Source organism: Chaetura pelagica, unplaced genomic scaffold, assembly GCF_000747805.2.
Source record: "Chaetura pelagica isolate M959 unplaced genomic scaffold, ChaPel_1.0 scaffold222, whole genome shotgun sequence".
Classification (NCBI taxonomy): domain Eukaryota; kingdom Metazoa; phylum Chordata; class Aves; order Apodiformes; family Apodidae; genus Chaetura; species Chaetura pelagica.
In genome coordinates this window covers 8,348,215-8,365,513 of record NW_009952711.1, presented here as the reverse complement: position 1 = coordinate 8,365,513, position 17,299 = coordinate 8,348,215, and the positions used below count along the sequence as shown (strand labels likewise).

Genomic DNA, 17,299 nt, shown 5'->3' with positions numbered 1-17,299 from the left:
AACAGGGAGAAAAATACTCCATTTCAAAGGAGTTTCTAAATGATACCAAACTTGATAAACAATCTCATCAGTAGACAGGGAAATTTTTCTGCCTTGTATTGGTACATTTGCAGATACTGGCACTTCTTCCCAACTCTATGTTTCAGTATTGCCACTGTTAAAAAAAAAATAAAATAATAAAATTATACTGCAAAAAATATATATATTTATACTGCAAACAAGAAAGGGATAATGCTGCAAAAATGAGCATTCAGAATTAGAGAAATACCAAATCAAGGAGATCCACTTTACCCTCTTCCGTTTCTTTGTTATGTTCAGCTACATTAGTTTGTGATTTTAAAATTTTAAAAAATGAGCTTCACAGAGGACATAGAATATATTGTTCTTGGAATTAATTCCTTTTTTGTATTTTATGTTTGTCCTAATATTTTACTTTATGCATTTCTCGTCAGACTCTCCTTTAAATGCAGAGTTAATATATTTGGGGCATATTTTGTTCTTTACAATAATGTTTCAGAAGGAAGCGTTGAGGCAAAAAGTATGAGAATAATTAGTAAATTCTTTCCATCTGAACACTGGCAAGTATCAATAAATGCTGGTTTTTTTTCTTTTGTTTTTTTGGAGAGAGAGTTGTTGAGCACTTTGTTCAGAACAGAGCTCTCCAGGATCTGATATGCAGTTGCATGTTAAACAGAAGTAAATAAGGTCTAATTTATGCTAAAACCAGGACTTTTCTAAAAGGATGCACATAACTATAGGAGAGCTGTGTGATGGAGGTGGAAAGAAAAGCACTTCTTTTTTATATTATTTACATGTCATGGTACCAGGTTTTTTTCTTTCTGCAATCCCAGTTCTGTGCATCTTCCAACTTCTGCTTAAAAAAAAAAAAGTAAAGGCAGAGCACTGTCTTTCCATGGAACTGCACTGGCCTCATTGCAAATCACTGGCTTCACAGACTTGCTCCTGGTGTCAGCCCTGGTGTGAGCCAGCAGGTACTGGATGACTTGCAGAGTTAGCAAGTAAGAGCAGAGAGACCTGGAATGTGGAAAAGAAAATCAGGGCTGATGCACAGATGAGTGGTTAATGACGTCTTACACAAATCACACTCTTGTTTTTACTCTGACAGTTTTTCTGTGTTCTTTTCATCCTTAATCTTGCATTCCAGCCTGATTGCTTTCTTTATATTTGTGTGCCTGGATACCAGTGACAAATGCAGATAGAAACTGTTATTTGCTTTTTGCCCTGGTGCCTGGGAGCCAGTGGTGCAGGAAGAGCAAATGCAAAGCAAGTTGTACTTGGTGCCGGGATCATGTTCAGTTGGTCACTTTTGAGCTATGTGAAAACAAGGCATGTTTGTGGTAGAAGAAATGTTCAAGAAATTTAGCTGGCAAGGTAATATATTAATATAGTGAGGAGTTATTGTCCCTTTTTATTTTTTTTTAATTGGCCTCATTTGGGCATTTTTGTTTTGTTGTTCTTAAAAAAAAACAACCAACCAGACCAACCGCTCAACCCCCCACTCACAAACCCAAATAATTTGCCTTGCAAAATATCAGGTCTTCACTCCAAATCCTAGAGTTAGCAGACATCCTAAATGCCACAGTTATGAAACAAAGTTAGCTGAAGTAAAATCAAATTTGTACCAGACTTATTCTCAGAATAATTGCACTTCATAAAAAAAGAATTCTTTGAGTCGTCCCAATGGTTGAAATTTGTTAAAATTACCAGCAGTTGAAAATGACAGTAATAAGTATTGTTAACAATGTCCTTGAAGGATAAATTTCTACACAAATTGAGCTCTTTGTATTGTGTCTTTTGTCTGGAAAGTTATCCTCTGTATAGCTACTTGCCCTTTGTTTTGAAAGTTTGCAGAGTAGAAGTTTGGTTCTTGTACAGCAAGTGAATGACACACAGAAAAGTAAAAGTTTAGATTATCACTCCACTTTTGATGTAGAGGTTAGGGAAGTGCTTTAGGCTAGAGAGGAGATAAGAAAATCAGTAACTAAACGACAGTAGTTTTCACAAGATGTAAGTATCTTTGGTTTTGTGCATGTTTAACTTTACTAGGTGCCTCTGTAATCTGCTAGAATACCACAAATCTACCGTTAAGTGTTATGCTCTCCCAGTTCACAGGCCTTATTCTAGCTATGAGGAGAGATGCCGTGCTTCAAGAGCTCTACATAATCTCGAGACCACATGGACTAAGGCTCCTGCTATGGTTTTTTGAAACCACAGCTGGTTTTCTTGCCTTCTCTGGTCATGTGCTCCTCTGCTGTATCTCACAAGCCTCAGTGTCTGTGTGAGTGCTAGTGGGCCTGTTCCCTCAACACAAGCAGGATTGCCCATCACCAAGGACTCCTAGAGCACAAAATGTGGAATTGTTGCAGTGAAAGGGGAAGAAGGGGATGTTAAGACCAGATATAGGTGGGGAGAACTGGATGCTTTTCACCTTCTCTATTATGTATTAATCATATTAAGAAAATAGATTTTTGGGATATTTAAGTAGCATTGAGAAAAATCTCAACAATCTGAAAAAAGGCTTCTTGCATGAATTGACATCCAGAATCAGTGTTAGAGCTAAGATGAAAATTCTGATGTTTCTGGCTTTAGGCTGACAGAGCACATTTCTTCCTAAAATTAATTCATTTAATTTACTTTCCTTTTATCTTGAGAAATAGATACTTCTGCCAAAAATATCCTCCATTGTTCAAACTCAGTATAAACAAGACATCAGCTGATTACATGTATCTTATTTCCTACACTGTTTAAGCTTTGGCAGCCTCTATCTTCATAAGGTGTCTGATACCTTTACAACTGTTGACATCAAGTGCATGTTCTTGTAGCAGCTTTATCAATCAATACTGTGAAGGGTTTATGAAAACAAGCTACCCAAAATGAAAGCCTGCCCAATGAAATAAGATACTTGCTTCCTTTTTTGTTTGCAGTTTCCGATATTAAGTTTTCTAGTTCTATGGGAATTCAGAAAACAGGTCTGTGGCATTCGTTAGGCTTTTAAGTTCACAATCTCACAAAATACTAATGCTTAGTGTGAGTATAAATAAATACGTACATGAGCAACTTTACTACATGTAGCAAAAAAGATTAGCAGGTTGAAGGATAAGTGTCTCAGCAACCATCTTTGATATAATATGGGCTAGCTGTGAGCTCCCATAATTAATTTTTCTATTAGAACTTCATAAAACCTGAACTTTGTAAGATGTGCTTGCACTTTAGGGAAGAAAGCTAATTTGAAGTTTGCTTTTGCCTCGTGTTTTTTTGATCCCTTCCCATGGTTTTGAAAGAGCCCATTAATATTAGCAATATATGAATGAAAAAAAGAATAAATGTAGCAGATGAAGAAATATAATAGTAATTTCATCTTCAAGACAGGCACCTGACTATGAATTGTTCATATTGTTACAAGGGAAGGCTACTTTGACAACAGTAATTAAACAGTCTGTTCAACAGTTCACCTCCTGATACAGCTAAGCACTCTGTGGGGAGAAGTTGGCTTGAAAATGCAAAGGTATGAACCTCAAATATGAACATGCAGACTCGTGTACGCCTTCAATTAAATTATTATTTGAGTTTTATTAATGTTTTGTGATTCAGACATGCAACATTCAGGGAAGATAAAATACTTCAGGCTTTTTTCATCAGAAAAAGCCTCAGTATTTTTTTTGTATTGTTTTGAATTAAGTAATAATTGGTAGAAGGAAATTCTTCAATTTGTTTGGTTCTACTGTACATGATGGGTATTTGATTAAATTATTGTGCCTATGCCCCACCCTAGCTTCTCTGGCACTATCTTTAGCATTTTCTCAATCATCTCCTGCTTCTCAGCACAGAAGCAGCTGGTGTTACCATCATTATTATTTTTTTTCATTTCCTTGGACAAGTGTGAATCATTACAGCATAAAAAGGCAGGTTACAGAGAGATTCATGGAAGCATTTTATATCCCCCATTGCTGGATCATTACTTGTGTTGCAACTCAGCCACAGTCTTTTCTGTGGACAGCAAGGGACATATCATAGAGCACCTTTTAGAAGATAAGTGGCCAACATGTTCTCTCCCCCACAGAAGAATGACATAGGCTGTTAAGCATCTGTCCTTAAAGACCAAAATTGGCAAAATTTTAATAATACAGTCTGTACTTGTCATATAGGTGAAGCTGGTAGAGCTATGAGTTCATTAATCCAAAAAGAAATGTGTTGACAGCTGACCTAATAATGGAGAGATGAAATCATCATCAGAGTCCATCCCTATTACATGCTCTGAAAGTGAAGATTTTCTGGTAATGCAGAAGCATTCCATGTCAGTATGAGCAACATGTCATACTGTGTTTTATCAATTTCCTGCAGAATATTAGATGCTCTGAACCTTGCTCTTTTTTTCCATCTGATTTTTACTTGTTTTTTCTTTTTTCCTTAAAATGTAGGAGTATTCTGAGGACAGCAATTCTGAACCAAATGTGGATCTGGAAAATCAGTACTACAATTCCAAAGCTTTGAAGGAAGATGATCCCAAAGCAGCATTAAGCAGTTTTCAGAAGGTTTTCTGTCTTTATATTCTCTTATTTTTATATTCACTCAAATTTATTTGATTACCATTTGAGTTACTTTCTGGAATTTTAAGAGTAATGTTTATATTTTTGGCTTATTAATGTGCTAGGTTTATCTCTGGACAACTTAGACTTCTGGCTGGACTGCCTTTTGGGATCGTTTGTAGGGACTATAAATAGGACATGGAATAGTCCTTTTTTATTGCAGAACTGAGTTTTCAATCTTCAGAATTTTACTAAGTTAAACTGTCCTAAGTCTGTTTTCATGTGTATAGGAGCCAGATAGATTTGTTTTTAAAAATGAAATGGTGTTTTCTCTAGTGTCTCATATAAGGTATTAGATTTGGTTTGCTGATTCCAAAGCTTTCAATGTATAAGTACTGAGTGACACAGTTTCTTCATGTCAGTTTCAAATTTTTAATATTTGCACACTGCCACCAGAAAGCAATATATTAGATGTAACTTATTAAAGAAAAAAAATCAATTTTTTTCCACCTTTTGGCTTATTTATAGTGTATAACAGTAGTATATACAAGACTTGAGAAAAAAAATCTGAAATTTTTACTTACAAAACACTCCCTTAACTATGTTACATTAAAGCATAGAAACCTTTCTGATAATGTGAAGAAAATATAGTAATTAAGAAGTATAATTTTTTTACTAATTTAGTCAACAGGTGGGTTGAGTCAGTTTTGCGGGGGGTGTTACAACTTTTTTGTGTAGGTGTATTTATGGAGCAGCATTCAAGTTCAGTGGTTGGTGTTAGGCAACAGCAACAAAAAGATCTATACATAATAATTCACCTTCCCTACATGAGCCAAGTTCTGAAAACTGGTAAGATACATACCCCTCTCTGAGTAATTTTTTTTTCTCAGTAATATCAAGGAAGAGTAAAATTGAAGAACAGGGCAAGGTAGAACATTACTTTGTAAGGAACAAAGCCAGGGGGGAAGTGGGTATGGGATAGGTATGTTTTAAACAAGATGCAAATCAATTTAAGTTTGAATAAAGCTTCTATAAATGTTGTTTAAAAAATTCTTCTATTTCAGGTTTTGGAGCTCGAAGGTGAAAAAGGAGAATGGGGATTCAAAGCTCTGAAACAGATGATTAAAATAAACTTTAAATTGGTAGGAATTCCAGCTTTTACTCAAGAGTAAATGGCATAAACATGTATTTGATTGAGAGATCTTAAATTATTATTGTAAATTATGGCTAAATCTGCGAGAACTTGCCTTTTGCAGCCTTTAATGGCTAACAGACATGTCAGGGCTGCAAGTCAAAGGCAAAATGGATGCAAATGAGCTGATGTAGTCAGCAGAAACCCTCTGACAGTTTGAGTCAGTCCTTGCTATCCTGAGGTATCATGCCATTGAAACTGGTCATGTTTCTACATATGTGTATTTCACCAGAAAGAACAACTTGGTGCAAAATGTATATCCTACATATGCAACCATTTAATAGTTTTCTAGCCAACTCTTGTTTCCTTCATTGAGACAAATACTTCAGAAGTCTATTCCATACTTCTTGCTGAAGTTATTCCTGATTCTGCTGCTTATGAATAAAATTATGATGTTAAAGTTCCTAGCAGTAATGACTACTGCATAGTCTTTCTGTTATTCTTTCTTTTCTGTATGTGTATTTGCAAGACAGAACTCAGTTTTTAATCATGAAAACAAAAAATATAATGTAATTTTGCATTTCTTTTAGACTAACTTTCCTGAAATGATGAACAGATATAAACAGCTATTGACCTACATACGGAGTGCAGTTACAAGAAATTACTCTGAAAAATCCATCAATTCTATTCTTGATTATATCTCTACTTCCAAGCAGGTTAGATGATCAGTTCTTTCATCTTAATGGTTTTCCTTTTTGCATTTTTAACTGTGGACCCTTTTGTGTCTGGTAGTCTGCTAGTTTTGGGGTTTTTGATCTTAAATGAAGAACATTTGCAGTATTAATTTTTTGTCATATGTTAAAATATATTTCCCATATTTATAGATATGTATATAAATATATTTAATGGATTCTATCAACATGCATAGCTTTTCATGAATTTGTCATTTCTGGGCAATATTTACCTGGAATTCCTATGCTAATAAGTAAATACTTCTTTTTATCCTAGTACCTACACACTGTAAATGCCTTCTCAAATATAATTTGTAATTAAACAATTTTATTTTTTTTTTACTTTGTGGGGGAGAGGGGAATCTTTGAAAAACTTTGCAATGAAGTGTTGGTGTTAAATACTGCCTGTCTTTGAGTGCACTGTGCAGGCTAGGCACTTGTTCTTAGATACTCAGCCCACCTCATTTTCTTTTGTATTGTTGTAGAAGCTTTACAGAGAGTAGAAAGCTCCCCTAACTAGTACCTGGAAGTAGCACCTGCATATGGAGGATCACTGGTCTTTAGTGATGACTTTAGTGATTCATTATCACAATCCTTCCTGTCCTGCCATGCACAGGAAATGAAAGTTTAATAGCTGAATGATGGTTTCATTTTAACGTATAAAGGACTGTCTTGTTGGCAGAGATCAGTGTGTTTGGTCTAAATGCAGTTGGAGCCAGACCTGAAGGGGCAATCTGAAACCCTATGTCTGTATAGCCACAGATTTGTTATCTGTAGAAGAACAATGACTATAGGCAGCTCTCAAGTCACACTCAGCACTTTGATTTCCATTTTGGATGGTGTATTTTCAGGTTTTATGCAAAGAAACAGTTTGATGTGCTGAAAAGGATTCTTTCATGTAACATTGGTAGTATAGAAAGGAGGAAGCATCTTTTCCTTTGACCATTTATCTCATTTTGGAAATTGCATTTTGTTTTTAATATGTAAATAATATTTTTTTCTTTTACGTAGGAGCGATGTTGCCTGTATTTGTCTTTTGTTACACAATATAACACTTTTATTACTTGGTTATATAAGGTGGCCTTGTACAAGATGGCTTTCCTTTTTCACTAGCCTGATAGAAAGCTGTAAATCTTAAACTGTGAATATTTTGTAATTATGCCTATTTTATGTAAGAAAAGCACATGTACTTAGTTTTGTTACTTTAGAAGCTTTGAATAAGTTAAAAGCAGACATTCAAGTAAGATGCAGATACCTTTCTTATTTTGAACTTCAAGCATGCACTTTTAGTTTGTTCAGGTTGACTTTATTAACAGGTACAAATTTGCTGTTTACAATTATAGAATTCTGATTTTTTATGTCAGATGGATTTGCTTCAGGAATTCTATGAAACAACACTTGAAGCTCTGAAAGATGCTAAGAATGACAGATTGTGGTTTAAGACAAACACAAAGGTAAAATATATAACTTACTGTTTTTTGCTTGTGACACCTTTAGCTAAATCTTATAAATTATAATTATGAAATCTTAATAGACCTGAGTGCTTGAACTTTTTTTTCATTACAGCTTGGGAAATTATATTTAGAACGAGAAGAATATGGAAAGTTACAAAAGATTTTGCGTCAGCTGCATCAGTCATGCCAGGTATCTTTATATTCTAAATCACTGTAGCTTAGTAAACAACGCTGATTTTTTCTTCATATCTGTTGTTGGCCTTTGAGGTTTGTTGCTGAGCTTTAGTACAGAGTGAAGAAATACTGTGCTAGCTTTAGTTTTTTATCTGTTTGATAACATGAACAAAAAAAAGTGTTTTATTTTTTCATTTAAGGATTATTTTTTTAAAATTATCCACAACTGCTGATGAAGTTTCCTTTTAGTCAGGTGTGAGGATGAGAAGAACATACAAATAATTTATAATGTATAGACATTTATTTAAAAATATAGTGAAGATTCCAAGAGAGCTTTACTCAAAACTGAAAGTAGAGTTGCTACTTTCCCATTTGGAAAGGGGGTAAAAAACCTAGCCATGCTGCCTGCTGTGTTTGTTTGTGTCCCCTTTTCTTTTGTCGCCCTCTTCTTCCTTCAGCATGGAAAATGAGTTACAAATATTTGGGAAATGATTCTGTTGTAGACATCAGAAGAGTCGTATGTATTTTATATGTCTGTGTGTGTCAGTCACTGCATTTATATACTGAGAGTGTGGTTTAAGGAACATGGAAAAGAGGAAAGGGCAAAGTTCTGAGGAAAGCATTTCAATAAACAAAAATACTAACTTTAATAAAGGGCTTAAAACGTCAGCCTGTGATAAGTTTTTTGAGTATTATGTTAAATGTTAATATTTATGTAAAAAATTTTAAGTTTTAGGAATATCCTTATTTTCTGACAGAAAATTGATGAGAGTAATTGGTAATTACTTTTTTACTAGTAAAAAACTGAAATTGCTGTTCTATTAAAATTTCACAGTATTTATTACTCAATCTATCCTAGACTGATGATGGAGAAGATGATCTAAAAAAAGGTACTCAGCTATTGGAAATCTATGCTTTGGAAATTCAAATGTATACAGCACAGAAAAATAACAAAAAGCTTAAAGCACTATATGAACAGTCATTGCACATCAAGTCAGCCATTCCTCATCCACTGATCATGGGAGTTATTAGAGGCAAGTTAATATTGAATTTTTCCTTTTAACTTCTGTTGCATAGGTTAATTTTATGAAAATCTGATAATTAATGTTTTTTCCAGTTCCCTCCATAAAGACAGAGGATCCTGTAGATTCAGAGTCAGACAAACCATATGGTAATAGAGGATAACTAATGCAGTGGCTGCAGCCTTGTCATTTCATGTTTCCCTCCTGTAGGATTTCAGCTCAGTTGTTCTGGTGCCTGGGTACCAGTTGTGCTGCTCGGAAGGGCAGGACAGTTGGATACACATAGTGTAGGAGAGAAGCAGTAGAAGAACAAGAGGAAGATTTGAGCTATTTGACACCATGGCAGGCAACAAAGGGTAAATGCAAAGGCATTTGCAAAGCACAAAAACAAAGGCTTGACAGGAGAGCTTTATGTCTTGCTTCAGTAAAGTTCATCAGGAACTGAAGGGCTTTAAGATGTGTTTGAAAATATTCTTAATTATCCATAGTGATGGATTATAGTGGAAACATGCTGCTGATCTTGAAAAACAACTTTCTCAAGAATACTGTTGAGCCTTCCTTCTTCCTCTGGTGTAGGGACTTCCGCAGACAATCAGGCTGCAGTGGGTACTTCAGAAATAAAAGGAGATAGAGAGTTTATTTATTTATTTATATTTCTCAATTTTATTTTTTGGTTTTGCTCAACAGATAGGGAAGTTTTTTGCCTTTGAAATGGAGATACATTCCATTTCAGGTTTTGCAGTATTTTAACATAAGGTTTAAATAATTACTGGCTGAGAAGATTAGTGTTCTTTTAGATTTCTGGTGTGGGTTGGGTTTTGTTTTTTCTTCTCTGGAATGGGTTTATTCAAATGGCAATGCTGCATGTGAAGGCCCTAATGCTTTTTTTTTGTTTTTCTAGCAATTTCAGAGAATGAAAATATTCCTAAAAGTATTTCAGTAATCTATTTAGAAATAGCATGGAACTTCTGAGTACAATTATTGTAGTCAGCAACAAGCATGCAGTGTTTCTTTTCTCTTCATCTCTGTTCTCTTTTTCAGAATGTGGAGGCAAAATGCACTTAAGAGAAGGAGAGTTTGAAAAGGCACATACTGATTTTTTTGAAGCTTTCAAGAATTATGATGAATCAGGGAGCCCCAGAAGAACTACTTGCTTAAAATACTTGGTCTTAGCAAATATGCTTATGAAATCTGGAATAAATCCATTTGACTCTCAGGAGGTATTTTTTTTCCTTTTTCCTTTCCCCCTCCTTTTTTTGAATTGATATGGAAATTGCTCAAAAGATTAAAATGGAAAAAAAAATACTTAAAATATAAACATGCCTGTTGTGCTTTCTGTTCTGTGTAGGCGAAACCATACAAAAATGATCCAGAGATTCTAGCAATGACAAATTTAGTAAGGTAAGATTTTAATTTTTCTGGAGAAGAGAACAAAAATTAAAAAGATCTCGTTTACAAACCAGAAATTGAATATTTTTAGGGATGGCTTTTCTCTGCACAGCAAACATGGTTATTTTGTAAATATAGGGCAGATATTTGTAGATTTTTTGTTTTTTAAGAAACTTCTTGACTATGATATACCTAAGTATCTATACACTCTACCAGTTAGGGGTACAGAAACATGTGTTTATCCTCCTCTATGTTGAATTTCTTATGCAGTGGCAAAAAAACTCATTTCTTGCCTTAAATCAAGTTGTCCAACCTTGTACTGCAACTGTCTTTAGGGTTTGGCTGATTATATGTAAGAAACTGAGATGACTGACATACCAAAGGCAATGGAATAATTGGATGCATATCATGATTATTAAAGTTGTTTCATTATTTAGGAATATGAAATGGAACTCTCAAAAGATCTCCCCTAACCTCCAAACAAATGTGAAAATCAAAAGAAGGCTTCATTATCTCTTAGAGGCAGCTATGATGTGAGAACTTTGAGTGCATTAAGTTCATCAGCCAAAATAAATTGATGAACTGAGGCAGTTTGTGTACTGTGCTTTGAGGCTAACCTGTTCCATCCACTCTATCCTGCCTTTGCTTTCTCAAGTGAAAAAAATTAACAATGCAGAGGAAAAGCTTTCCCACCTTTTCATTACCTAAGAAGAAATGCCTGCTAACATTTTGAAATACACAGTTGATCTCCTTTGGAATGAACCTTGCTCTGATATTGCTATGGTGCTGCATCATTGTATGCATACAAATTGGTTCTGAAAGTGAGGATGTTCATGATTAATATGTTACTTGGCAGTTTATTAAGTGACTGTTTCAAATAATAATTTATTTCAGACACATCTTTTCTACTTCACTGGCATAGTTTCATGTGAATTTGAGGCAGAAGGAACTACAGATGGCCTTACCCAATCTGATTTTATTCATATTCCAAATCTATGTAACTTATCTTGACATTTGAGTATAACTGCCTCTTTAAAATTAATAATGCAATTAAAGCAGTGTAGATTAGAAATATGCAGAAGTTAGAAATCAATTCCAAATATTACAATTATATTTTTACTTTTTCCTACACTCTGCATTGGGAACATTAATGTTTTACATAGTGATTAAAAATACTTCTGGAATAAACTGTAAAATATACTTAGCCAAAATTCTTTTTAATTATGAAGTAAAATGTACTAGTTTCATGTGATACAGTCCATTCTACTCATATAACTACATTTATGAACCCCTCAAGTTCTACCTTCAATTTAACACCTCTCTTTTTTTCCCATTTTACTGATAATAAAGGATTACTTTTTTTTTTTCATCAGTTTAAAAACAATTTGTGCACTTGTGGAGTAATTAAATGTAAATAATTAAACTTTTGAGAAAAGTAATTTCTGCTGCATCTCATTTTTTAATAGTTTTTCCTTATAGAGGTTCTGAATATAATTGCCACCAACAGTTAATACAGGGTTTTTTGGAAGATATAGAACACCATCTTATGAGCCTGTTCATATTTCAAACATAATAATTTAGTTTCTTGTGCTTTCTGAAGTGCCTATCAGAATAATGACATCACTGAATTTGAGAAGATTCTGAAAACAAATCACAGCAACATCATGGATGATCCCTTCATAAGGGAGCACATTGAAGGTATTTTTTCAAACTATTTTTATCTTTTTTCACTACTTGGTAAACTCCTTTTGTTTTTAGGGGTTTTTTGCCATGGTTTATTTTCTTCTTGGCAGTATGAGTTCTTTGTAATTAATTACTGTTTCCAAGTTCTTTAGAATTTGGTCAAGACCAACGTATGTCTAGGCATGTAGAGTAACTGCCAAGAATTGCAGGAATGATGGAGAAAGTTCTCACAAAAGTGGATATTCTAAGATAATATCTATAGTGGTATTAGGCACAGACTATTTTGATTGTGGTTTTTTTCTTACACTGGAAGGATTAGCAAAGACACCCCTTACTCCTACAGGCTGTGTCAGTCTCAACAATTAGCTGACTGCTGGTTTATAAGGTTTATTTTCTGCTTCAGATTAAAAACAAAATATGTGGCAACTGTAATGAAGGTTGCATTAATAAATGTGTAGTAATAAAATATGTAGCAAGATTCAGAATTATAATGTATATGTTGAGAAACAATATTTGGCTTTATAGTACATATACTCAATAGAACAGAGGAACACATTAATACATGCCCTTCAGAGTTTCTCCCTGAATTTGTCATGTATCTGAAAATTTACAAGTCACTTTACCTGAATATAGTGTCCAGTTTTCCAGATAACTACTGTTTTCATCAAGAGTAGGGCTTACCATGGCATTTCAAGGTCATTGAGCTGGATAGTTACATGAAAGAAAACAGTTAAATCCAGAGACCTGCTTTTCTTACCCTTCTGTTTATAACAGCGAACATGGCAAACAGCAGGGGAAACTAAATATAACCCCTCTACTGCTGTTACATGTGGACTACTGGTAAGCTTCAAAGTCTTGTGTGGAGACTCTGTAAGGTCAGAGAGATGGATGCTTAAGGAAGAAAGTATGACAAAGTATGAAAGGCAAGAGAAGGAGGACAGTTGAATCAAAGGATTGAAGAGAATTTGAGTTTCATCCCTTATGTGATAGTTGTCTGCTAATGATATCCAGAGGGGAAAAAAAAAAGACATTCTCATCCTTTTCACTCTGTAGTGATAGAGAATATTTATTTGTGGTTATAATGTTTACATACCTTCCCTCATTGTTTTAATCTCCTTAGTTTTATTGAGATACATAATCTGTTCCTCAGTATTATTTTTTATTATATAAACAGACCTTGTGTGACTAGTTAGGTAAAAATGGATGTCGCTGTCTTTCGGTTAATTTACAATTGTGATTTATGCTTTAGTTTTCTCCAGATTTTCTTTAATAATGTAAACATTTCTAAAACAATGGCTGTACTGTCTTATATAAGCAAAACCAGTCAGTTCATGCAGACTCTGTTTTCAGTTCTTCAGAACTGAAGAACTTCAGTTCTTCATCATAATTATACCATTAGGCCCTGATCTTTTAACTTAAAATGTGAATATTCCCCATGAAGTTAAATGCACACAGACTTAAGTTTTAGAGCCTGAAGAATAATTATTTTCACTTTTGTAGAAGACAAGCATTCCAGCCATAAACTAAGAGGGGCAGACATACTGTGCAATAATCTGTATTATTATTTGCCCAGTTAGTTTGAATAATTTAAATTTTTACCAGATAATACGTTGTTTCATGTTTAAACAATTGTTTACTCTTTCTGTCCATCTTCAGAGTTACATATTGCTTGGATTCCTGGTAAAAAAACAAACAAACAAAAAGTATCTATTTTGCTGTGCTTCTCGACCTCATTGAATTACTACCTTAAATGATCATGGTATTAGGATAACTTCTTTTATGGAACTGTATTGCAACTTTATTTCAGTACTGTTATTTTTACAGTATTTTTTTTCTTCCCTTACAGAGCTTTTGCGAAACATCAGAACACAAGTGCTTATAAAATTAATTAAGCCTTACACAAGAATACATATTCCTTTTATTTCTAAGGTATGTGTCAGTGGAGCATTGCATTTGCTTATGTTTGTGAATTGTGAATAAAAGCTCTTAAATAAATACAGTGCTTCCAGAAATAGAACACCTAAAATATAAACTATAAAGTAGTACTGAAGCGCTGCTGGCAGCTTTGCAGTGCAAAAATATAAATTTCAAGTGTCGTTACAGTGCTTTTTATAATATATGCTATGATATACATCTAAAATATTCAATTACCATATTCTACTTGCTGTAGAAAAACACTTTTCTGAAGGCAAATATATAAAGTGAAATTTGTATAATTTAAAATGTAATTAATGTAAATTGTATCAACATAAACATCCAAATTTTAATTCCTTTTCTTCAAAAGATACCTTCAGATGTCTGTGTTGCACAAGTTACAGAACTGTGGTAATAGAACAAACCAACCATTATACTAGAATCACTGATTTTGTCCCCTAATCCTGAAAGGACAAAATCAAAAACCAGTGACAATAGATGACTGTTTCCATCTCCTGTGAGTCTGTGATTTTTCTTGGAAAAATTCAAAGCATTCCAAAATACATCATGAAGTATTAGAGATGCCTGTTTTTTATCCTTAAATTCTCTTTAATGAGAATACTCTGCATACTTTTGATTTTAAGCTGGCCTTAACATTTGTAGAACTTGATTGCACCAGAAGGTGAAACTAGCCTTCTAAATGGTTTTGAGTATAGATCCATTATTTTCTGATAATTATGGTCTTATTTTATTCCGTAAGGTTTAATTATGGTTTCCCCCCATCTCCCTTCCTCCCCCCTTTCCCAGTAAGTCAGCTTCCAAATATTTTGCTTAAGTCTCTTCAGGCTTTTTTTGAGAGGTTACTGATCTCTTGATCATTGGCCACATGTACTTTGGGTGAAGCTCTTTTGCTTCATACATCATTATTGAATTAATACTTTTGAAGTAAGAAATATGAATTAAACCAAATTCTGTATAAGAGTAATAACTGGAAGGATTTGATGCAAAACAGAGTAGCAGCATAATGAGTTTTGTTTTTCTTTTAGGAGTTAAACATAGATGTAGCTGATGTGGAAAGCTTGCTTGTGCAGTGCATATTGGATAAGTATGTACTTTACTTGTGATTACTGATCTTTGATTACTTTAAAATAATGACAGTGTACAAGAAACATCAAAACAATATTTTTGTTCATTGTGACAATAATGATTGATTCTAGAACTGAAAGGTAATGGTGCTGGCTTTATTTGGATTTGCTTGGCAATAAAGTATATTTGTAAGATGTGAGCCAAGAAAATTAGAGAAAGATGGAATGGCATGTTTTTATTTTAGTTTTGAATTACATAATAAATTACTTGAATTATTATGAAATTATGAAAATTGTTGTTCTTAGTAATTGCTGCTTATATCCATGTATATTCTCAAGTACATTTGCAAGTTTACAAATTAGTTGTCTTCTCTCCTTGACAGGAAAACCTTAACTACCCTTTGTTAAATGAGGGTAACTTGTTATATCTACTAGGAAAATACAATCCATACTTGGGTTTATATTTTAATTTCATTTTACATAAGTCTCCCTAGCTCATTATTCCTTGCCGTTCAAGAATTGATTACCTCATATTGCTTTAGACTTTACATGTGGGTCATAGCTAGGAAGGTAATTTATGCGTTGCACAATGAATTAGTTAATTTGATTTCCAATCATGTTGACAACTAAGTGGGCAGTCCTACCCATGACAATATATTACAGAAGTGCTGAATTCTGAAATAGACTTTGTGTCTCTCTTGTATAAAAAGGCCTCTTATTTAACCTCTGAATTATTGTTAGCTTCTATTTCCATGTGCATTAGCAATTTATAGTTATTCATTTATTTACTTCTAGCACTATACATGGCCGAATTGATCAAGTCAACCAGCTCCTAGAACTGGATCATCAGAAGAGAGGTGGTGCACGTTATACTGCGTTAGATAAATGGACCAACCAACTAAATTCTCTCAACCAGGCTGTAGTCAGCAAGCTGGCCTAACAGAAAACAAGCTTTTACAAACGTACTTAAGGAAACAGTGCAGTGATGTAAACCTTAAAAGAACTGGGAATGGCAAAACTACTGTCGGTTGGTGTGCCCTAAAATTATTGGAGTTATGGCAGAAGTGCTTTTTTGATCAGCTGGTTTGTGTTTTGCTGCTGCATTTATCCCAAGAAAAAAACAGCTTTAATCTCCAGAAGAAAACCAAAATGCTATGGGATTTATGCTGTGTTGACATCTTGCCCTAAACATACAACATCCTAGTAGTTTGTCAAAGGGCAGTTCGTGACCAGAGAGAAGATTTTTGTCATGATTTTAAATACACTGACACGTTACCGTTGGTTAAATTTAAACATGTTTTACCTGCAGAAATTCTCTCACAGAAATAACCTGCAATAACTTGAAATGCATACCCTTTTGAACACTTCCTGTTCCCATGTATAAATTGAAATGTTTGCTGCATTTTGCAAAATGTCAGTTTTCCAAAAATGTGTCCATATATTTCTGTACCTGCAGTGTAGTAAAGGTTTAGAAGACACCCCATAATGACAGTGCATACTGTCACTTAGGTTCAAGCAGCAAAATAAACAGCGCAGTTCAGAAATTGTAGAGTTTGTTTCTTGATGTGCTTTCATTATACTTGATTTTTACTGTTGTTCTTAAAATAAGTATTACTTCATCTTCACCTGACTTATGAAGAGGTTTTAAGTTGAAACCTTGGTATGTGTGCTGGTTTTAGTTTTTTCTTGATTTTTTTTTTTCACTTGACATAGTTGAACGTAAATACTAGAGGGTCTAAAAGCTAACATTTAGCAGTCTTGCTAACTGGCTTTTATCTTGCAAGATACCAGACTATTATCAGTCCTGTCTAGCTGATGTTGGTGGGTATTTGGCATTTCTCAGGAATATGCTAATTTTTTAAATTTTAGTACTTAAAGAGTACAGGTTTGCCAAGCAGTACCCTGGGAATAGAAATGCAGACCCTGATTCATAGAATGGTATGGGTTGGAAGGCACCTTAATGATCATCTAATTCCAACCCCACCTCCCACTAGACCAGGTTGCTCAGAGCCCCATCCAACCTGGACTTGAACACTTCCAGGGATGGGGCATCCACAGCTTCCCTGGGCAACCTGCTCCAGTGTCTCACCACCCTCACACTAAAGAATTTCTTCCTAATGTCTAACCTAAATCTACCCTCTTCCAGTTTTAATCCATTACCCCTTGTC

At 34.2% G+C, this 17,299-nt stretch overlaps 1 protein-coding gene across 1 annotated transcript; it reads left to right on the top strand.

Moving 5' to 3' along the window:
• The first annotated feature begins 4,444 nt into the window (after positions 1 to 4,444).
• On the top strand, positions 4,445 to 16,680 carry COPS2 (COP9 signalosome subunit 2). Its single transcript, XM_009994457.1, has 12 exons — positions 4,445 to 4,553; positions 5,612 to 5,689; positions 6,270 to 6,395; positions 7,775 to 7,864; positions 7,977 to 8,054; positions 8,898 to 9,072; positions 10,102 to 10,280; positions 10,409 to 10,461; positions 12,050 to 12,147; positions 13,979 to 14,061; positions 15,093 to 15,151; positions 15,927 to 16,680. The coding sequence occupies exons 2-12, from the start codon at positions 5,666 to 5,668 to the stop codon at positions 16,069 to 16,071; spliced, it is 1,110 nt and encodes a 369-aa protein (XP_009992759.1). The 5' UTR covers positions 4,445 to 4,553; positions 5,612 to 5,665; the 3' UTR covers positions 16,072 to 16,680.
• The last annotated feature ends 619 nt before the right edge of the window (positions 16,681 to 17,299 follow it).

Coding starts and splice junctions, on each gene's coding strand:
- COPS2 (XM_009994457.1), top strand. CDS start 5,666: ATGATTAAAATAAACTTTAAATTG. Junction 9,073..10,101: donor GATCATGGGAGTTATTAGAG/GCAAGTTAATAT, acceptor TCTCTTTTTCAG/AATGTGGAGGCAAAATGCAC. Junction 14,062..15,092: donor ATATTCCTTTTATTTCTAAG/GTATGTGTCAGT, acceptor TTTTTCTTTTAG/GAGTTAAACATAGATGTAGC.